General features: G+C 46.3%; 1 protein-coding gene across 9 annotated transcripts in view; it reads right to left on the reverse strand.

The window, feature by feature from the left end:
- FMNL2 (formin like 2) overlaps positions 1-17,584 on the reverse strand; it is a 335,632-nt gene extending 318,048 nt beyond the window's left edge. For 5 of the 9 annotated variants that reach the window (XM_040357955.1, XM_040357954.1, XM_040357961.1 and 2 more), the window contains exon 1: positions 17,130-17,584. In XM_040357955.1, coding sequence (XP_040213889.1) covers positions 17,130-17,246 — 117 coding nt within the window. In that variant the 5' untranslated portion in view covers positions 17,247-17,584. The remainder of the gene's footprint in view (positions 1-17,129) is intronic. The other 4 variants (XM_040357959.1, XM_040357963.1, XM_040357956.1 and 1 more) reach the window with 3 other exon arrangements.
- Between the last annotated feature and the right edge of the window lie 6,590 nt (positions 17,585-24,174).

Below are 24,174 nucleotides of genomic sequence, written 5' to 3' on the forward strand. Positions count from 1 at the left end.
TTCCAGGGCTTTCCAGTTCCAGAAAAAAAAAAAAGTAGAACTTGCTGCATTTTTCCTGCACTGGACTCTACTGGAACGCGGTAAAACGCACAGGAACGCATCAAAAACACACTGGACTCCAGTCCAGTGCAAGAAAAAACATAGAACAAGAGATAAGCAGAAAAAAAGCATCTGGAATGCATCTGGAAACGCATCCAAAATGCACAGGAACGCGCCAAAAGCATGTTAATAACACGCATGCAGAAACGCATCTGGAAGTGGGCTTTTGTGGTGTAAATTGGCCCTAAAAATTATAATATAGTGGTAATAAAGACCAATAAACATATCATTTGATCGTGGGTTTAGGTCTTATTAGGCCTCGTACACACGGCCGAGTTTCTCGGCAAAAACCAGCAAGAAACTTGCTGGGATTTTTTTTTTGCCGAGGAAACCGGTCGTGTGTACATTTTTCGACGAGGAAACTGACGAGGATCCGGTCAAGCCAAAAAGAGAGCATGTCTTCTTTTTCCTCAACAGGAATGGAGAAACTTGCCTTGTCGAGTTCTTCGACAGCCTAACAAGGAACTCGACGAGGAAAACGATGTGTTTCGCCCGTCGAGTTCCTCGGTCGTGTGTACGAGGTTTGTGTTCCTGTTTCAGAAGATGCTGCAGTCGCCATTCACACTCAAGAATCAATGTCTAATCAATATTATCTATCAGGAAATTTGTCAACTTGTTTTTGGAAAGGTAATGAAAAGCTGCATTGACAGCTCAGCATTTTGAATCACAGGCAGATTTGCGCCGAGGTGTGAATGATAAATCGCAGGACGCATATTTGATAGGTGCACCTAATATCACGATGTGGTTCTGCTGCGATTGTCGCGCTGCAATCACGACGACCCACATTGTTTGAAGCATGCCCAAAAGTAGTTCCTGAAAAAATTTGCAGCCAGAGCCATCTTTAATATTGATTGGACCCTGGGCAAACATATTCTTGGGCCCTCCCGAATACACTTATCAACTATCTGGGGGCAGTGCAGGGCTCAAGAGGCGGCTGTTTTGGGCCCCACAATAATGACTGGGCCCGGGACAGCTGCCCTTTTTGCCCTTTGTTAAAGATGGCCCTGACTGCAGCCAATCGGTTGCAGCACTGATCAGTGTATTCTGACAGTGGAGGAGTCCCTGCTATGAGAATACAATAACATAGTGGGGAGGATTCCTCCATCCACCTTATTTGTACAGATGGGGTAATACATATATTTTTTTATTGCCTAATGGCTGATCGAAATAAAACTACCGATCTATGGCCAGCCTTACTTTCAACAACCAGAGTTTTCATTCAACTCTTCTTTGCTGCAGTAAATATTTGGAAGGAGAAAGCCGACTGGTTGCCTTGGGCACCAAGAACTATTCTTTCTTCAAATAATTTAGAGGTCCACTGATCCATGAAACGTGGTGCATAACTATGCACTAAATATATTAACTTTCTGATCTCGGGGAACCCCTGCTAAAAATTATTGTATCTTCAACTCATGATACATTAGTGTGATGATCAGTGAAAAAAGAAAGCTCCTTACACTTGTGGACATTGGGAACAATTACCCCCCTTACAGATAGCTGGTATCAGTAGGAACTTACCTGAGAGGCAGAAATTGCTAATTGATCAAAGAACCCCTAGCAACCCTTGGAGGAACCCTAGAGTTCCATGCAACCCTGGTTGACAAACCCTGGACTACTATTCACAAATGGAAAAAAATGAAAGTTTGTGAATGGAGAATTAGCCTGTATTGGCCTCGAAATTCGTCTCATTCTAGAGGTACTCTGATGTGGGTTTGACGTACTGAAATGTCTGTTTACTACGTTTGGACAGACTTGGGAGAGGCTAGGATAGATTGACCTAAACTTTAATTATCAGGTAACCTTAGGGCCCTTTAACACGGGGCGGATCAGTAAGATCCGCCCGCGAACGTCCGCTTGCTCAGCAGCGATTGATCCCCGTTGCACCGTTGATCCCCGTTGAGCCGGCGGATGACAGGGCGGTCCCCACCCACTGTGCAGGGACCGCCCCTTTCTTTTCTCCGCTCTCCCCTATGGGGGGATCGGATGAACACGGACTGTATGTCCGTGTTCACCCGATTCGATCCGCAGACGGAAGGAAAAATAGGGTTTTCCTCCGTCTGCAGAATCGGAGCATTGCGAAAGCGGGCGAGATCGGGTGTCAGCAGATGTTCATCCGCTGACACCCGCGATCTCATAGGGACCAATGTATGTATGAAAAAGCGGACATACGGTCCGCAGGTGTGAAAGGGGCCTTACTAGTAAAGCACATGCCACCTGGCCAGTATTCTACAAGTAAACATTAGACTTGTTGCCAGTGGTATTATTAGGAAAAAATAGAACCACGTATTTTTCCCAGAGAATGTGGCAACCCTGAAGCCTCGTACACACGACCGAGAAACTCAACGGGCGAAACACATCGTTTTGCTCGTCGAGTTCCTTGTTAGGCTGTCGAGGATCTCGGCGAGCCAAATTTCCTCATTCCCGTCGAGGAAAAAGAAGACATGCTCTCTTTTTGGCTCGACGAGATCCTCGGCAGTTTCCTTGTCGAAAAGTGTACACACGACCGGTTTCCTCTGCAAAAAAAAAAAATACCAGCAAGTTCCTTGCTGTTTTTTGCCAAGAAACTTGGTCGTGTGTACGAGGCCTGAAGGTCATGCCACAATGATCCTGTGTCTGATGGCCTACTTTCCAGCAACAGTATCCCTAAAGTTCTCAAGGGAGGGACACCACACTGGTTCAACCAACGAGTGGCACGTTAGATAAAGAAGAGTGTTTTCTCTGCTATTTGAGTAAACCCGCCACTGGTGAGTTGCTGCAAGACATAGGCCTAATACACACAATCGGACATTCCGACAATAAAACCGTGGATAATAACCTTACAACGTGACGAATCTCCATTACGAACGCTAGTTTTACCAGACCAAGCGCTTCCGTCTCGTACTTGATCCAGAGAATGCATGGGTCGGAATTGTCCACACACGATCGGAATTTCCGAGAACGGATTTTGTTATCAGAAAATTTGAGAACCAGCTCTCAAATTTTTGTTGTCGGAAATTTCAACAACAAATGTCCGATGGGGCCTACACACGGTTGGAATTTCCAAAGAAAAGCTCCCATCGAACATTTGTTGTCTGAAATTCCGAGCGTGTGTACGTGGCATAAGGATACACACCAGCAAGGCCCAGTCCATTCTCATCCCTACCACCAGTGATGTCACCACCATGGAAGCAGCATCAAGGTAACCCTACTAAGGTCATCCTTATCTACATATACAGAACAGACCTTTAAAGCCAACCTCAGGCCTCGTACACACGACCAAGTTTCTCTGCAAAAACCAGCAAGAAACTTGCTGGGAGATATTTTTTGCCGAGGAAACCGGTCGTGTGTACATTTTCGTTGAGGAAACTGTCGAGAAACTCGACAAGCCAAAAATAAAGCATGTTCTCTATTTCCTTGACGGGAATGGAGAAAATTGTCGAGTTTCTCGACGGCTTCACAAGGAATTTGACGAGTAAAACGATGTGTTTTGCCCGTCGAGTTTCTCGGTCGTGTGTACGAGGCCTCACATACAGAGGGTGACATAGCACATGCTAAACTAAATACTGCGTACTTCACACCTTGGTGAGAACCTATCTAGACCTCTTTCGGTGTCCTGATTTTTCATGGTAATTATCAGATGATGGCAAGGGTGTATTAACTAACAATGGTATTTTCTTTTCTTCTCACTCAACCAGTAGAAAGACAACTCAATGAAGCACACACCTCCAGTTGCACATGAAGCCCCCCCTCCCCTTCCAGTTGACATTCCATCCTGAAAGAGGGGATTAACACATAGAAGAATAGCTGGTTAGCAGTGCTGAAGCAATCATCGAAATTAGCTTACAAGTGACTTGTCAGCAGAGTGTGCAGATTACCACGCGAATCTACCGCACAATAACAGCCAACGCAGAGGCATTCTCCAAAATCTGTGACATCTGCCGCAAAACTTCCGATATTCCACGTGTAAAAATGACGTTGTCTCTATAGCACTTTTCTGGTTTCATTGGCCAACACAGCAAACAAACATTTCTACTTGCACCCTCTACTATAAAGTCAAATAGCCGGATTCAGAAAGACTTACGCCGACGTATCTTCTGATACGCCGCGTAAGTGCACGGATGCGCCGTCGTATGTCTGCGCCTGATTCTTGAAATAAGATACGCCTGAATTTTGGCTCCATCCGACCAACGTAAGTCTCCTACACCGTCGTATCTTGGGCGCATATTTACGCTGGCCGCAGGGGGCGCTTCCATTGATTTACGCATTGAATATGTAAATGAGCGTGATACGCCGATTTACGAATGTACTTACGCCCTTAGCAGTAATCTACGCCGTTTACATAAGGCGTACGTCCGGCGTAAAGTTATTCCACACAATAGCAGGTGTAAGTCATGTTAGGGTATGGACGTCGGAACAGCCGTCGTTTTTAACGTTGTTTACGTAAGTCGTACTTACGTAAACAACGTCATGCAACCTTGCAGTCCGAAGTCGCATGATCAGTCGCACTAGTGGAAACCGAGCCTAAAATGGTGTCACTCCATCATAACTGGCTTTCCAATGTATTTATTTATTTTTTTACATCATAATGCTTCTTTCATGTAAATTCAACACCCTCAGTTAACATTTTAACAGCCCAGACAGACGACTAATGCTGCGTACACATGACCGTTTTTCATGACGAGAAAAATGCAATTTTTTAAATTGGTCGTAAAAAACGATCATGTGTAGGCTCCAGAGCATTATTCTCGACGAGAAAAGTGGCCGTTAAAAATTTAGAACCTGCTCTATTTTTTCTCATCGTTTTTCTCTTCGTGAAAAACGGTTGTGTGTAGGCTTTAACGGGGGGGGGGGGACGCGCATGCTCAGAAGCAAGTTATGAGCTGGGAAATTAGCATAAGCAGCCCAAAGGGTAGCGCCATTCGAAAGGAACTTCCCCTTTATAGTGCCGTCGTACGTGTTGTACGTCACCGCGCTTTGCTCGAGCATTTTTTTTCATGATCGTGTGTATGCAAGGCAGGCTTGAGAGAAATCAAAACATCGATTTTTTTCCATGACATGAATAAGAGTCGTGTGTACGCGGCAGAACAATGGCAATTCTGGTGGGGACACCTCACCGCTAAATTCCTGGAAAGGTATAAGAAACCAGCATGGGTTTCAACTTGCCAGCAATCATACGAAACTGATATAACCATTTTGAATAAGGTTGACATCTAATTTTCAAACAAAACAAAAAAAATGTGATCACCACCTTTTTAAGAAATAGCAAGTTCATTTCCCAAGAGATGCAGCTTCCTATTTCTTCATCGTGACTTAGTTCTGCTTCTGGGTGGTCCAAAACATCCCGTTCCCCAATAACACAGCCACCGAAAAACTGAAAAAGTCTACTAATGATTGCAGTAATCTGGAGCCCACGTGGTTAATCAGGACCACGCAGCACATGATTATTCAGAGTGTGAATTTGCCAAGCTGTGTATATGCTCAGAGAACGAGACGATATTTGTTTTACTAATGGCACCCCAGCCACATCTGAACAAACACCGCACTGGGCGAGCTGGGAAAACTTGAGCTACCATGTTAATGGCACAGCAGTGATGATTAGGACACTGTGACTGAACACAACTGTCTGGACAAAGGACCATCACCACCAATAAAAAGGTTAAAGTGGATGTAAACCCTCCATACACCCAGTAAAGTGAACAGCCTCAGATGATACACAGAGATAAACAAAATCTCCCTACATAGGTTTTACATCCATATCTGCTGTCTTCACAGTTATATACTGTTTAGAAAGTTCAGATCGTGTTTGGAAATTTCCGCTTCCTGTTTAACACAGATTGTGATGTCTGGGCATACAGCCAAGATAGCTAAAATAGCTGATTGGAGGAAAGGCACACACCCACTCTCATCATAGGCAGAGACTCTCAGGCCTCCTCGTACACACAAAGGAGGAACACGTCGTAAATGAAACATCGTTTTCCTCGACGAGTTCCTTGTCAGGCTTGTGGAGAAACTTGACAAGCTTTCTTTGCGTACACATGGTCAAGACCAAATCTCGTCCTTCTCAAACGCGGTGATGTACAACACATACGACGGCAGAGGAAGTTCGATTCCACTGGCACAACCCTGGGGGCTGCTTTTGCTAATCTCATGTTACTGCGTGTTCAGAAAAAGTTTGGTAAGAGACGATTTGCACTTTTCAGACTGTTACAGCGTGACGAATGTGCTATCTCCATTACAAACAATACTTTTACCGAAGGTGCGCTCCCGTCTCATACTTTATTCTGAGCATGCGCGGGTTTCTTAGCATACACACGAACGTGTTTCTCGTCGAAAAGCAGACCGACGAGGAAATTGAGACTCCCGACGAGGAAAAAGAGAACTTGTTCTCATTTTTTCTTGTCGAGTCCTTCGACAGTTTTCTCAATGAAAAACATACACACGACCGTTTTCCTTGGCAAAAAAGCTCTGCCACCAAGTTTCTTGATGGATTCTGTCGAGGAAAACGGTCATGTGTACGAGGCCATAGAGGTGTTTTGTAATAGGGCCAGCTCCATGCTAATCTATATTTAGCAACCTCCCCTGACAGAAGATTCAGGCTGCTTTTAACTGATGTGTCCAAGAATTTGTCAGGAGTTATCAGGCTAACAGAGGAATGGGTCAGGAGAGAGCTACGGGACTTAGCTCTTTTACGAGAGATAAAAGAAATACTGCAGATATATGTGCTCAGCTCAAATCTCATGAATCGGGTTTACATCCACTTTAAGTCTAGGTTCATGCTGATGCGGTGTGGGATTTGTAGCGATTCCTGCACCACATCACAATCGCACTCTGTTCACGCGAACCACTGCAGGTGTCAATGATAAGTTAACAACACCCCAAAAGCGGTTTCGCAAAAAGCAATGCGATTGGCAGAATTGGTTTACATGGATGTGAATTCCCATGCGATTCTATTTCAGCGCGGCAAGAAAAGGTGCGTGCCCTCAAGCTAAAATGTTCACTGGTCACTGGATGGGTTTTTCTTACACTGGCATCCCTACTATATATCCTGAGTGCCAATGGGGCTCTACACCTCAGCCTGGTGACGCACCACCAAGTACTTATGGCCAGGGTGGATTTGATTTAAATCATGATTTAAAGTGGTTGTAAACCATTTACAACCACTTTTACCTACAGGTGAGCCTAGATTAAGGCTTATCTGTAGGTGCTCGAAATATCTACCAAACCTCCACGGTTTAGGAGATATTTACAAAAATGACGGGCGCCAATGTCTACAGCGCAGGCGCACTTTAGCAATGGCGATCGTGCCATTCCTAAAGGAGGCCGTGCCGTGACTGGTGGCTCCCACGCGCATGCGCGAGAGTGATGTCATCGTGGCTCCGGACAATCACAGTGCCGGAGCCGCAAAACCCAGAAGTAACCCCCGGGAGAGATGTCGGCTGCCTGAGCAGTGTACGAGGACGGCTGCGGGGGCTTCGATCTGAGGTGAGTATTACATAATGAGCTAGTATGCTATGCATACTAGCTCATTATGCCTTTGTCTTGCAGGTGGTGTTTTTTTTTTTGTAAAAGTGGGTTTACAACCACTTTAAATCACTAGTAAAAAAGGCTTGATTTAAATCATAATTTTTAAAGAGCAACTGTCATTTCTGTCCTGCAGCGACTCCTCCTCTGAGGCGCTGTTGACTTACTGACATTCCCATTCACTTTAATGGGACAACTGCTAAAGCGGGAGTGACACAACAAGGTGAGGGAGGTGGTGGCAGCAGGTGAGTGGATGCCCGCTAACAGGCGCCGCCATGATGGATCTGAAAAGAAAGGTGCTCTATAACCAGCCCCGGAAGTATTTACCCACTTTCTGACCAGGCCATTTTTTTGCGATACGGCATTGCGTCGCTTTAACTGACAATTGTGCGGTCGTGCGACGTCGTACCCAAAAAAATTGATGTCCTTTTTTTCCCCCACAAATCGAGATTTATTTTGGTGGTATTCGACCACCTCTGCGTTTTTTTTTTTTCACTATAAACAAAAAAAAAGAGCGACAATTTTGAAAAAAAAATACTTTTTTATTTGATTATTATTATTATTATTAATATTATTTTTTACTATAATAAATATCCCCCCCAAAAATGTAAAAAAAAAACAAATGTCTTCCTCAGTTTAGGCCGATATGTATTCTTCTACATATTTTTGGTAAAAAAAAAATCCCAATTAGTGTATATTGATTGTTTTGCGCTGAAGTTATAGCGTCTACAAAATAGGGGATAGATTTATGGCATTTTTATTTTTTTTTTAGATTTATGGCATTTTGATTTATGGCATTTTTATTTTTATTTTTTTCTTTTGGGGGGTTCAGACACGTTTTACATTTTGGGACCAGTGACATTTTACAGCGATCAGTGCTTTAAAAAATGCACTAATTTCTGTATAAATGACACTGGCAGGGAAGGGGTTAACACTAGTGGTGATCAAGGGGTAAATGTGTTCCCTGGGAGGTGTTTCGAACTGTATGGGGGATGGGCTGACTGGAGGAGGAGAGAGATCGCTGTTCCTAATCACTAGAAACAGACAATCTCTCTCTACTCCCCTGACAGAACGGGATCTGTTTGTTTACACTGGCGGATCCCCGTTCTGTTTGTTTACACTGGCGGATCCCCGTTCTGTTTGTTTACACTGGCGGATCCCCGTGCCTCTCTCTGGAGCGATCGCGGGTGGCCCCACTGAGTCCATGTATGTCTTTTTGAAAAATGATAGACTTCCCTTCAAACAATATTCAGGACAAGAGAAAACAATCTGATCCCACACGTCCATAATTCCAGTCCGGGTCTAGTGAACTGTGACTCCCTAATATAATGGGAAGTTAATAAGTCACCAGGGCAGTGAGAGCCGACTTGACATTGAGGAATTCTCAGCCATTTGCAGGGTGTTTGCCTCTCTGAATAACTAAGGAGTGAATGGATTTACATAGTAGCTGCAAACAGCGGCAGCCATGTGAGCGCTTCTATGACGGCGCCGCCATTCTATTACTGGAAAATCAGAACAACTCGCTTGGGGCCTCAAGGAAAATTGCTGTTGGTTCCCACTGTAGGGAATAAGATACTCAGTTTTATTAAAGTGGAACTACAGTACAAGCAGGGCCAACAAATGACATATGATGCACTATGCCACCATCATTAAGTGCCCTTCCACACACCGGGGGGGTGGTAAAAACAGGCAGCTGAGTAGCGGTTTTACTACCCCCTGCCTGCCCACCTAAATTCTAACATTACAGCCTGACAGGGTTGTACACATGCTGCAATTTATAACAAGTCTTCAGAGTATAACAGGTGGCACCGCCTGTCAAATTCACCCATTGAGATCAATTGGGCCGCACCTCAACCACAAGCCAAGCGCTTAGCTCACAGTTGCAGTGTGGTACTGCAATGTAAATATGCCATTCAGCAATTAAAAAAAATATATATATATATAAATAAATTAGGATGTAAATACTGCACAAGCCTCTTCTTTAGATCAGAGGATACAAACACTGTACACCAGGGGATGTAAACACTGCACCAACCCCCTACTATACACCGGAGGATGCAAACACTGCACCAACCCCCTACTATACACCGGAGGATGCAAACACTGCACCAACCCCCTACTATACACCGGAGGATGCAAACACTGCACCAACCCCCTACTATACACCGGAGGATATAAACACTGCACCAACCCCCTACTATACACCGGAGGATATAAACACTGCACCAACCCCCTACTATACACCGAAGGATGGAAACACTGCACCAACCCCCTACTATACACCGGAGGATGCAAACACTGCACCAACCCCCTACTATACACCGGAGGATGCAAACACTGCACCAACCCCCTACTATACACCGGAGGATATAAACACTGCACCAACCCCCTACTATACACCGAAGGATGGAAACACTGCACCAACCCCCTACTATACACCGGAGGATATAAACACTGCACCAACCCCCTACTATACACCGAAGGATGGAAACACTGCACCAACCCCCTACTATACACCGGAGGATGCAAACACTGCACCAACCTTCTACTATACACCGGAGGATATAAACACTGCACCAACCCCCTACTATACACCGAAGGATGGAAACACTGCACCAACCCCCTACTATACACCGGAGGATACAAACACTGCACTAACCTTCTACTATACACTGGAGGATGTAAACACTGCACCAACCCCCTACTATACACCGGAGGATGCAACCACTGCACCAACCCCCTACTAAACACTGGAGGATGTAAATACTGCACCACCCCCTACTATACACTGGAGGATGTAAACACTGCACCAACCCCCTACTATACACCGGAGGATGCAACCACTGCACCAACCCCCTACTAAACACTGGAGGATGTATACACTGCACCAACTCCCTACTATACTCCAGATGATGTAAACAATAGACCACCCCCCTACTTTACACTGGAAGATGTAAATACTGCACCACCCCCCTACTGTAAACCTGAGGATGTAAACACTGCACCACCCCTACTATATGCCAGAGGATGTAAAAACTGCACCACCCCCTACCGTTCACCAGAGGATTTAAACAATGCACCACCCCCTACTGTACACCAGAGGATGCAAACACTTCACCAGCCCCCTACTATACACCAGAGGATGTAAACACTGCACTACCCTCTAATGTACAATGGAGGATGTAAACACTGCACTAACCCCCTAATGTACACCGGAGGATGTAAACAATCCACCACCACCCTACTATACAGCACCATCCTCTACTGTACACCAGAGGATGTAAACAATGCACTCGACTTCAACAGTACAACAGAGGATGTAAACACTGTAAACTTTTACTTAACACGCGGTAACATGAGATTAGCAAAAGCAGCCCCAAGGGTGGCGCCAGTGGAATAAAACTTCCCCTTTATAGTGCCGTCGTACGTGTTGTACGTCACCGCGTTTGAGAGCGACGAGATTTTGTCTTGACAGTGTGTACGCAAAGAAAGCTTGTCAAGATTCTCGACAAGCCTGACAAGGGACTCATCGAGGAAAACAATGTTTCTTTTACGACAAGTTTTTCGGTCGTGTGTAAGGATCACAAGAAATGACATAGTTGCTTATATCACTCAAACAGGCACTAGCGTCAATTGTTTAATCAAATATGTTATCTTTATAGTTTGTGGTTACTATAAAATACAGGATCAACCTGAAAGTGAGACTCGGGTCTTCCGCTTCCTGATGACTTTTGTAATAAAACAATAAAGTAGAGTGCCGCTGGTGACCTTGAGTGCCATGGTGTAACCATGCAAGGTACCTGGGTGAGAAGCGTGGAATGAAAGCTGCCATTCTGTGACTGGTGGACTACATACTACTTCTAGGGCAGTGACATCACATGCAAGGAAAACACACAAGTCCCACTTCACTGCTACAGAACTCATATAAGTCCTGAAAGATGTCCTGGAAGCTGAAGCCTCGTACACACGTCCGAGAAACTCGACGGGCGAAACACATCGTTTTGCTCGTCGAGTTCCTTGTGAAGCCGCCGAGGATCTCGGCGAGCCAAATTTTCCCATTCCAGTCGAGGATAAAAGAAGACATGTTCTCTTTTTGGCCCGCGAGATCCTCGACGGTTTCCTCGTCGAAAAGTGTACACACGTCCGGTTTCCTCGACAAAAAAAAAAAAACCCAGCAAGCTTCATGCTGGTTTTTGCCGAGAAACTCGGTCGTGTGTACGAGGCCTGAAAGCTTCCATCTGCTGCTTCTCACACAGGTCCCTTGCTTTGTTAGAGCGTTCTTTTAAATTCAAATACCGTTCTTCTGCCAAATGGAGCTCTCAAAGGGACACCTGTCAGGAGAGAAGTGCGTGGACTGCCACGGATGGCTTTTTGAATGAAAATGGGTCAAAAAAACAAGAAAGTGGGTCAGGAGATGGGCTTTCAAGAGATTCAGTCACGTTGCCCTCAATGTTGCAAACTGACAATTCATTTCATTTTCAGTTGATGATTGGAATGTGCGGTCTAGCTAAGAATTCCACCGACTACTACAAGTACTGTGGTTCTCTAGACCACCCTGAATGATAAAGAAAAATACACAAAAATAATAAAACAAAATCGAAACAGCGATTCAAAGGTATGCATAGCGTATCAAAACAAGGCAGGTGATGAATACTATTTACAAACTTTAGAATTTTACTCTACTGATGTTTAGAAACAAATGTAACAAAATTTGGGTCACTCATTAAACCCCTGAGAATTACACAATGGGGATGATTTACTAAAACTGGAGAGTGCAAAATCTGGTGCAGCTCTGCATAGAACCAATCAGATTCCAGGGGCCAGATTCACAGAAGAGATACGACGGCGTATCTCCTCATACGCCGTCGTATCTCTGAGATACGATTGTCGTATCTATGCGACTGATTCATAGAATCAGTTACGCATAGATAGCCCTAAGATCCGACAGGTGTAACTTGTGTTACACCGTCGGATCTTAGGCTGCAATTCCAGGCCGGCCACTAGGTGGCGAGGCCATTGCGGTCGGCGTAGAATATGCAAATGACTGGTTACGGCGATTCACGAACGTCCGCGATGCCCGTCGATCTAAATTTACATTGTTTCCGTAGCGATACACGTCCTAAAGATAAAGCTAAGCCCTAGGTGGTCTAGCCAATGTTAAGTATGGCCGTCGCCGTTATGCCGCCGCTGCGTAACGTAAATCTACCTGAATCTGGCCCCAGGTTTTTATGTCAAGGCTCAACTGAACAAACTCAAGTTAGAAGCTGATTGGGTATCATGCAGAGCCGCACCAGATTCTGCACTCTTTAGTTTTAGTAGATCAACCCCAGTGTCAATCAGATACAGAGCACAATCACTATTTACATAAGATACAGTACACAATCCTTCCTTATAATCAGATACAGTATACAATCCTTCCTTATAATCAAATGCAGTACACAATCCTTCCTTATAATCAGATACAGGACACAATCCTACTTTACAACTTGATACAGGACACATCCTATTTTACAATTTGATACAGTACACAATCCTACTTTACAATCAGATACAGTACACAATCCTACTTTACAATTTGATACAGTACACAATCCTACTTTACAATCAATACAGTACACAATCCTACTTTACAATCAGATACAGTACACAATCCTACTTTACAATTTGATACAGCACACAATCCTTCCATACAATTCGATACAGTACACAATCCCTACTGTCAATTCGATACAGTACACTTTCCTCCATGACAATTAGCACAGTACACCAGCTCTGCTGTCACTCAGTTACAGTACACAATCCCTTCTGTCAATCAGATACAGTACACAATCTTTCCAGACAATTATTACAGTACAAGACCCCTTGTGTGAATCAGATACACAATTCTTTATGTCAATCAGATACAGTACACAATGCTTCCTTACAATTTGGTATAGTACACATTCCCTTCTATCAATCAGATACAGTACACAATCCTTCCTGTCAATCAGATACAGTACACACAGTCCTTTTTGACAATCAGACAATACATAATCCCTTCTGAATTTTTTTTACAGTACACTATCCCTCCAGACAATCAGACACAGTACACAGTCCATCCTGACAATCAGATACAATATTTAATCCATCCTGACAATCAGATACAGTATACAATCCCTCATGACAATCAGATACAGTATACAATCCATCCTGACAATCAGATACAGTATACAATGCATCCTGACAATCAAGATACAGTATACAATCCCTCCAGACAATCAGATACAGTATACAATCCATCCTGACAATCAGATACAGTATACAATCCCTCCTGACAATCAGATACAGTATACAATCCATCCTGACAATCAGATACAGTATACAATCCATCCTGACAATCAGATACAGTATACAATCCCTCCTGACAATCAGATACAGTATACAATCCCTCCTGACAATCTGATACAGTATACAATCCCTCCTGACAATCAGACACAGTATACAATCCCTCCTGACAATCTGATACAGTATACAATCCCTCCTGACAATCAGATACAGTATACAATCCCTCCTGACAATCAGATACAGTATACAATCCCTTTTGACAATCGAACACAGTATACAATCCCTCTTGACAATCAGAAGCAGTATACAATCCCTCTTGACAATCAGACACAGTGCACAATCCCTCCTGTCAATCTGATACAACACACTATGCTTCCTGTCAATGGCATGCTTAATTCACTGTATAACTGCTACTCCATCTAGGATGTACTCAGAATTACAAACACTTCACAGCAATCATGTGGATCAGAGAGCAAACATCAAGTGCGGCCATACTCATTAAACAGGCTCAAAGTTAATATTTCATAGACCACAATAGACTGAACACAGACGTCACCCCTCCTCCCAAATTCCTACCAAGTGCTTATTTCCACCTGGGTCAGAATACCCCCCCCCCCCCCCCCAAACCAAACTTCACTTGGAAGGAAACCTTTCCTAATAGACATGGAGGCTGCCATTGCTACTCCTCATTCTGCAAATACTAGTTTCCTAGCTGTCACATTTTAACTCATGCTTTGATACTTTGTGTCCCTTACATGGAACAAGTATGGAAATGTCTTCCCACTGCCACATTGGTGGTCAGTGGTAAGAATGTTTCTTACATTGGTGGTCAGTGGGAAGAATGTTTCTTACATTGGTGGTCAGTGGGAAGTATGGTCCTTACATTGGTGGTTAGTGGGAAGTATGGTCCTTACATTGGTGGTTAATGGGAAGAATGTTTCTTACATTGGTGGTTAATGGGAAGAATGTTTCTTACATTGTTGGTCAGTGGTAAGAATGTTTCTTACATTGGTGGTCAGTGGGAAGAATGTTTCTTACATTGGTGGTCAGTGGGAAGAATGTTTCTTACATTGGTGGTTAATGGGAAGAATGTTCCTTACATTGGTGGTTAGTGGGAAGTATGATCCTTACATTGGTGGTCAGCAGGAAGAATATAGCTTACATTTGTGACCAGTCAGAAGAATACTTCTTACATTTGTGTTCAGTGGGCACAATACTCCTTTCTATGGCCCTTGGTGGGAAGAATGCTCCTTACACTGGGGGTCAGTGTGAAAAATACCACTTAGATTTGTGGACAGTAGGAAGACTTCTTCTTACACTGGTGGTCAGTGGGAAGACTGCTCTCTACATTTGTGGTCATTGGGAAGAGTGCTCTTATATTTCTGGTCAGTGGGACGAATGTACACTGGTGGTGTACATTCATGGTCATTGGGAATACTGCTCTTACACTGGAGGTTCAGTGGGAAGAATGTTCCTTACATTTGTGATCTGTGGGAATAATACCCCCTAGATTTGTGGCCTGGGCAAACGCCCCTGGAAGAAGTCATCTCTTTGACGAAACGGCGTAGGGAGGAGCGGCGTGCTGACGTCACCACTGTTTACCAGCGACCATCCGGAAGGATGGGCAAACAATGCTTCTGAAGCCCTGTACACACACTCGGTTTTCCCGGCGGTAAAAAGTCCGCCGGGATTCACGGCTGTTTTCCTGTCGGGAAAACTGCGAGGAAGCATACACACATCCGGTTTTCCCGACCAAAAGCTCTCTTGGCAGTTTTCCTGGCAGGAAAACTGGTCGTCTGGTTACACTGGTGATCAATGAGAAGAAAGCTCCTTACATTGGTGGTCAGTAGGAAGAATATAGCTTACATTTGTGGCCAGTAGGAAGACTTCTTCCTACACTGGTGGTCAGCGGGAAGAATACCTCTTACATTTGTAATTAGTCAGAGGAATACTTCTTACACTGTTGTTCATTAGGCAGAATGCTCCTGTTTATTGCCATCAGTAAGAAGAATGCCTGTTACACTGGGAAAAATACCACTTACATTTGTGGACAGTAGGAAGACTTCTTGTTACACTGTAGGTCAGTGGTAAAACTGCTCTTACACTAGGGTTCAGTGGGAAATAATGCTCCCTACATTGGTGGTCATTGGGAAGAATGCTTTTATATTGGTGGTCAGTGGAAAGAATGCTCCCTACATTGGTGGTCAGTGGGAAGAATGCTCTTATATTGGTGGTCATTGGGAAGAATGCTCCCTACATTGGTGGTCAGTGGGAATAGTGCTCTTACATTGGTGGTCAGTGGGAAGAATGCTCCCTACATTGCTGGTCAGTGGGAAGAGTGCTCTTATATTGGTGGTCAGTGGGAAGAATGCTCCCTACATTGGTGGTCAGTGGGAAGAGTGCTCTTATATTGGTGGTCAGTGGGAAGAATGTTCCTTACATTGGTGGTCAGTGGGAAGAATGCTCCCTACATTGGTGGTCAGTGTGAAGAATGCTCCCTAAACTGGCAAGGATACCCTTCCTATAGATAACGAAAACGATCATTGGTGTCAGTGGGAACTTATCTGAGGGGCATATATTGCTCCTTGCTCAAGGAACCCCTGGCAACCTCTGTAGGAACCCTAGTTCTCCAATAAAACGTCTGCTCTACCAATATGCACACTTGTGCCAGTGACTTGACCCTTTCCTACATCCAGTTGGTCATTGTACCAATCAGACAACTGAAAGAGGCCATTGGCGGCCTCTCATAAAAGGTTTCCTCTAAGCACCCAAGTTTTTTATTCTCTTTTCCAATAAATAAAAAAAATGGAATCAATGGCTTTGTATTTGAAGGAGTGACACCCTGCAGATGTCACCTCTTCCCAATGATGCCCCCCTCCTACCCTCTCTTCTATGCCAAGCAGTGACTTTCCAGTATAATATCTCCACATGGGACACCATGCCAATCCTTCCACTACAAAGCAGCTGAAAAAGCTGAAAGGATCTGGTAGTAGAAACGTGCCTGGCTCAACCACCCCCCTTGGAAACCATCAGACAATGGGGCTTTTTTTTTTTTTTTTGCAAGGCAGCCCTTTTTTTTTTATCTCCAGTGCAAATTGCATTGAAGGAAAGAGTAATAGCAGCTAGGAGAGACAGGGTAGGAGGGGGGTGCTGGGAGTGGGCATCAATAGGCATACAGGGCTACAGCCAAAGGCAGCGCTACTCACCAGGACCACTGCAAACCGCTCCTCCAGTTCCCCTGGTTCTGGCATGGGCAGCTTCAGTGGCATATTGTGCGCCTTGAATTCGGTCTGGTTGGAATCCATGCTGCCAGCATTCCCCATGATGTGCAGTCTCTGCAATAATCCACCTTTTCCTTGGCAAATCAGTCCTCCTTCTTCTTCTCCCCCCCACCACCACCGATCTCCCTCCCCACCGGTCCTGGCGGCAGATCGGGCGATACAATAGAAGCTCCCTTCTAGCACACCTTCCTGGCCCTGGGTGCCCTCCAGAAAAAGCCCGGCTGGGATCCTAGAGAAGGGCTCCGGGGCACGGATGGCATCTGCATGTTGCACGCTTTGCACACCCCTCCCCGCTCCCCGCCGCTCAATGAGAGAGAAGCACAGGAGGCTCCGGGCAGCAGCTTCACTCAGCACAACATGGAAACTCCCTTCATTGTCCAAGGCAAGGGAAAAGCTCCCTCTAGTGATCCCGGCAGAGCACGATCCGCTCAGGTGAAGGTAGTGCTGCTGCTGCTGATGGTGATGATGATGCTGCTGCTGGGGAGAGGACAGGATGATTGACAGCTCCTGCCCATAGAGGTGTCACTGATAGCAAAGGGATGGGATGCAATGAGAGCTCTGGAATCAGTGGCTCAGCAAAAAAGGGGAACTAAACCCAAAACCAAAAATGTAATACAGTGGGGGAAATAAATATTTGATAATTATTTTAACCCCCCCGACAATTATGTGGGTGTGCGACTCTGTACCAGTGGTGGCTGGTGGGTGGCAAACAAAGAACACCCCTACCCCAGTGGGGTGGCATGGTACTGAACCCCCCCGACAATTATGTGGGTGCGCGACTCTGTACCAGTGGTGTCTGGTGGGTTCTTCTTTTGGGGGGGCAAACAAAGAACACCCCTACCCCAGTGGCGTGGCATGGTACTGAACCCCCCCCCGACAATTATGTGGGTGCGTGACTCTGTACCAGTGGTGACTGGTGGGTTCTTCTTTTGGGGGGGGGGGTGGCAAACAAAGAACACCCCTACCCCAGTGGCGTGGCACGACACTGAAACCCCCCTGACAATTATGCGGGTGTGGGACTCTGTACCAGTGGTGGCTGGTGGGTTCTTCTTTGGGGGGGGGTGGCAAACAAAGAGCACCCCTACCCCAGTGGCATGGCATGGCAATGAAACCCCCCCTGACAATTATGCGGACGTGCGACTCTGTACCAGTGGCGGCTGGTGGGTTCTTCTTTTGGGGGGCAAACAAAGGACACCACCCAGTGGCGTTGCACAGCACTGAAACCCCCCCCCCCCCGACAATTATGTGGGTGCGCGACTCTGTACCAGTGGTGGCTGGTGGGTTCTTCTTTTGGGGGGGGTGGCAAACAAAGAACACCCCCCCCCCGGTGGCGTGGCAGACAATTATGCAGGCGTGGGTCTATGTACCAGTGGTGGCTGGTGGGTTCTTCTTTTGGCGGGGTGGCAAACAAAGAACACCCCTACCCCAAGTGGCGTGGCATGGCACTGAAACCCCCCTGACAATTATGCGGGTGTGCGACTCTGTACCAGTGGCAGCTGGTGGGTTCTTCTTTTGGGGGGGCGTGGCAAACAAAGAACACCCCTACCCCAGTGGCGTGGCACGACACTGAAACCCCCCTGACAATTATGCGGGTGTGCGACTCTGTACGAGTGGTGGCTGATGGGTTCTTCTTTTGGGGGGGGGGTGGCAAACAAAGAACACCCCTACCCCAGTGGCATGGCACTGAAACCCCCCCTGACAATTATGCGGGCGTGCGACTCTGTACCAGTGACGGCTGGTGGGTTCTTCTTTTGGGGGGCAAACAAAGAACACCCCCCAGTGGCGTGGCACAGCACTGAACCCCCCCACCCCGACAATTATGTGGGTGTGCAACTCTGTACCAGTGGCGGCTGGTGGGTTCTTTTTTTGGGGGGGGGTGGCAAACAAAGAACACCCCCCCCCCGGTGGCGTGGCAGACAATTATGCAGGCGTGGGTCTCTGTCCTAGTAGCGGCTGGTGGGTTCTTCTTTTGGGGGGGGGGTGGCAAACAAAGAGCCCCATTTTTTGTGATATGGCGCTGCGTTACTTTAACTGACAATTATGCGAGCGTGCAACTCTGTACCAGTGGTGGCTCTGGAATCAGTGGGTCAGCAAAAAATTAAAGGGGAACTAAACCCAAACCCAAAAATGTAATACAGTGGGGAAAATAATTATTTGATCCCCTGCAGATGTTGTAACTGAGCCCACTTACAAAGAAATGAAGGGTCTATCATTTTTATTATAGGTGCACTTTAACCACTTCAACCCCATTTTTTGCAATATGGCACTGCGTTACTTTAATTGACAATTATGCAGGCATGCGACTCTGTACCAGTGGTGGCTGGTGGGTTCTTATTTTGGCGGGGTAGCAAACAAAGAACACCCCTACCCCAGTGGCGTGGCATGGCACTGAAACCCCCCCTGACAATTATGCGGGCGTGCGACTCTGTACCAGTGGCGGCTGGTGGGTTCTTCTTTTGGGGGGGGCAAACAAAGAACACCCCTACCCCAGTGGCGTGGCATGGTACTGAACCCCCCCGACAATTATGTGGGTGTGCGACTCTGTACCAGTGGTGGCTGGTGGGTTCTTCTTTTGGGGGGGGGTGGCAAACAAAGAACACCCCTACCCCAGTGGCGTGGCACGACACTGAAGCCTCCCTGACAATTATGCGGGTGTGCGACTCTGTACCAGTGGTGGCTGGTGGGTTCTTCTTTTGGGGGGGGGGTGGCAAACAAAGAACACCCCTACCCCAGTGGCATGGCATGGCATGGCAATGAAACCCCCACTGACAAAGGACACCCCCCAGTGGCGTGGCACAGCACTGAAACCCCCCCCCCCCCCGACAATTATGTGGATGTGTGACTCTGTACCAGTGGCGGCTGGTGGTTTCTTCTTTTGGGGGGAAAACAAAGGACACTCCCCAGTGGCGTGGCACAGCACTGAAACCCCCCGACAATTATGCGGGTGCGCGACTCTGTACCAGTGGCGGCTGGTGGGTTCTTCTTTTGAGGGGTGGCAAACAAAGAACACCCCCCCCCCCGGTGGCGTGGCAGACAATTATGCAGGAGTGGGTCTCTGTCCTAGTGGTGGCTGGTGGGTTCTTCTTTTGGGGGAGTGGCAAACAAAGAACACCCCTACCCCAGTGGCATGGCATGGCATGGCAATGAAACCCCCACTGACAAAGGACACCCCCCAGTGGCGTGGCACAGCACTGAAACCCCCCCCCCCCCCCCCGACAATTATGTGGGTGTGTGACTCTGTACCAGTGGCGGCTGGTGGGTTCTTCTTTTGGGGGGAAAACAAAGGACACCCCCCAGTGGCGTGGCACAGCACTGAAACCCCCCGACAATTATGCGGGTGCGCGACTCTGTACCAGTGGCGGCTGGTGGGTTCTTCTTTTGGGGGAGTGGCAAACAAAGAACACCAGCCCCATTTCTTGTGATATGGCGCTGCGTTACTTTAACTGACAATTATGCGGGCGTGCAACTCTGTACCAGTGGTGGCTGGTCGGTTCTTCTTTTGGGGGGGTGGCAAACAAAGAACACCTCCCCAGTGGCGTGGCATGGTACTGAAACCCCCCCGACAATTATGTGGGTGCGCGACTCTGTACCACTGGGGGCTGGTGGGTTCTTCTTTTGGGGGGGTGACAAAGAAAGAACACACCCCCCCCCCGGTGGCGCGGCACGGCACTGAAACCCCATCCTGCCAATTATGCGGGCGTGCGACTCTGTACCAGTGGCGGCTGGTAGATTCTTCTTATGGGGGATGGCAAACAAAACAAAAACCAGTGGCACCTATACAGTGATCAGTGCTATAAAAATGCACTGATCACTGTACTAATGACACTGGCAGGGGAGGGGTTAACATCAGGGGTGATCAAAGGGTTAGGTGTGTTCCCTCAGGCACTTAACCCAATATATAACCTTGTACATATTTTTGGTAAAAAATCAGGAGACCTGCCTCCTGAATGGAAGGGAGGAACTTTAGTGTGAAAATAGCGAAAATTCATTCACTACGGTCACACAACTGGGTGGCCTTAGAGCGCAATGCTCTGCGCTCCGAGGCCACCCTTTTTTGAAGCCTATTAGAGCCTCCGGCTCTAATAAGATGCTCCAAAAATCACCCCGCATTGAATACCATGGTCTGGCGCCACTGATATGTAGATCAGGGGGTCGGACGCATAGATAGGAGAGGTGAAGCCTGTGCGCCCTCTATGGACGGGCCGCCACTGCGCATTACCCTATATAACATATAGGGTAATATTTAAAAATATATATTATTATTATTATTATTATTATTATTAAAGGGCCCAGAGGTCCCCAGGCCCAGGGCCCTGGATGGAAACTCCCCCCTTTTTTTTTTTATAAATGTTTATTTATTTTCTATATATTTGTTTTTATTTATTTTTTATTAAAGGGCCCAGAGGTCCCGGATGGCAACCCCCCTTTTTTTGTAATTTATTTTTATAAAAAAAAAAAATTTGTGTATATATATATATATAGGGCCCAGAGGTCCCCAGGGCCCCAGATGGCTAGCCCCCTTTTTTTATAGATGTTTTTCTTTTTTTTCTTCTTTTTTTTGTAAAGGGGCCCCCCGCCTCTCAATTCGCGGCAGCCCCCCCCCCCCCCTCGCTTCTCAATTTCAGGCGGCATAATTCCTGATGGCGGCCCTGATCAGTGCTGAAAAATATGCACTGTCACTGTACTAATGACACTGGCTGGAAAGAGGTTAAACAGTTTAGGTGCTCAAAGAGTTATAGTGTAAAAGGCAAAACTTTTATTTTAGTTTTGGATGGAGTGGAGAGGGATGACAACACCTGTCAGGTTTTTATTGCTGTCTGTGCCCCGTTAAGGAGATTCCCTTTCTCTATTCGTCCTGCTCACCATTATCATTGAAAGTGAAAGTAACTGAAAATTGCCAATTTTGGGTCGTCCCCAGAAAAGTAATAGAAGGGAAATCTTCCAATGGGGACACTGGTTCTGATGACCTGGGGGTCCCCATCGAAACTCCCTTGTTGGTATCAGTGCCCCAAAGGCTGGATAAAAGCAAGCAAAGGGCCGCATCTGGCCCCTGGGCCACAGTTTGGAGACCACTGCTCTAAAGCCTACACCACTTCACCACCACTTCCTTGCATTGCAGGGTGGTTGCAGTGAGGTCCTATTCACTTCAATGGACACGGCTATAGCATGTGTACAACTCCATCCAGATGCCTTTGCAGCTTATGGGGAGAGGTGGTAAAATCATGATTCACCCCCTATTTTTACCACCCCTGACCATAAGTGTAAACAAGCCCTAACAGGAACTGCTTAAACAGGTAGAATCACCAAGTATTGCTTTAATAAAAGCTGCAAATTAAAAAATATTGTTTTTTTTTTAATTACTTGTGTATGCTAAAGCACTGAGAGCACTCCCTAGTGGCCAATCTTCAAACCTCTATTATACAATAAGACAAACATAGGGAAAAATATTTTAGGGTAAAGATTGCAATACTAACTTAAAAATACACTATAGGACGGATGTCTAAAGTATTAAAGGTGACTTCTTTTCGCTTTTTTATTTATTTGTTGTAATGCTGTACCTTTCTGAAAAAAAAAACATGTAAAGAAATTGACTTTCACCGGATATTCACTGGTGGTGAATCAATCACAGTCATTTAAAACACGTGTACCAGGGAGATTCACCTGCAGAGAATGATTGGTGAATGTCACAATAACTGCCCCATGTGTTCCATTTAGGCTGGGTTCACATTTATGCGGATTGGATGCGGTTTTCACCACATCCAATTCGCATGACAGGAGACTGAGACCGGATCTCAATGGAGCTGGTTCACAGAGCTCCGGGGCAGCCGAAGGTTCACACTAGAAATGGGTCCTGTGCGTCTTTGGCTCTGTTACAGGTCCCATTTGAGAAATTGAGGCAAAAATTTGGACCCTGAAGCAGAGCGCAGGAACGCACCAGACTCCCTGCTGTGGCCAAAGCTTGTGTGGACCCGGCCTCAACCTCCAAGAGCTTCTCCCTAACCTCAGCCTTCACTATACCTTAACGCTGAACTCCAGGAATTCAGACACTTTCTAAAATGTGATAGCTTACTATGGGTTAGGTCCAATGAGGTGTATGCCACACAGTATCTCCTCCATTTCCTCTTCTCCATTATATCACCCATCCCCCTTCATCTCCCCTTCTACATAGTATTACTCATCTCCTTCATCTCCCCTTCTCCATATTACGACCCATCTCCTTCTTCACCCCTTCTACATGGTATTAATCATCTCCTTCATCTCCCCTTCTACATATTACCACCCATCTCCCCCATCTCCCCTTCTCCATATTACCACCCATCTCCTTCATTTCCCCTTCTACATAGTATTACTCATCTCCTCCTTCACCCCTTCTACATATTACCACCCATCTCCCCCATCTCCCCTTCTACATATTAACACCTAGGAGCGGACTGACCATTGAGGCACTCGGGCACTGCCCGAGGGCCCCATGCCACTAGGGGGCCCCATCAGGGTTACCAGACCCATTAAAACCAGGGTCAGTATGTAAAAATCTGTGGTTTTTTTTACATCTGTCCCTGATATGTCCAAAACCGACATGCTTTTGATGTGAAAATTCTGAGATTTTAGCTGCCCCGCCTCTGTAATGCCGCCTGGCTTGGTGGCCATCTGTCTCCCCTTCTACATAGTATTACTCATCTCCTCCATCTCCCCTTCTACATATTACCACCATCTCCTTCATCTCCCCTTCTACATAGTATCACCCATCTCCTTCATCTCCCCTTCTACATATTACCACCCATCTCCTTCATTCCCCCTTCTACATAGTATCACCCATCTCCTCCATCTCCCCTTCTACATATTACCACCCATCTCCTTCATCTCCCCTTCTCCATATTACCACCCATCTCCTTCATCTCCCCTTCAACATATTACCACCCATCTCCTTCATCTTCCCTTCAACATATTACCACCCATATCCTCCATCTCC

The sequence above is a fragment of the Rana temporaria genome, chromosome 6 (genome assembly GCF_905171775.1).
Source record: "Rana temporaria chromosome 6, aRanTem1.1, whole genome shotgun sequence".
Taxonomy (NCBI): Eukaryota; Metazoa; Chordata; class Amphibia; order Anura; family Ranidae; genus Rana; species Rana temporaria.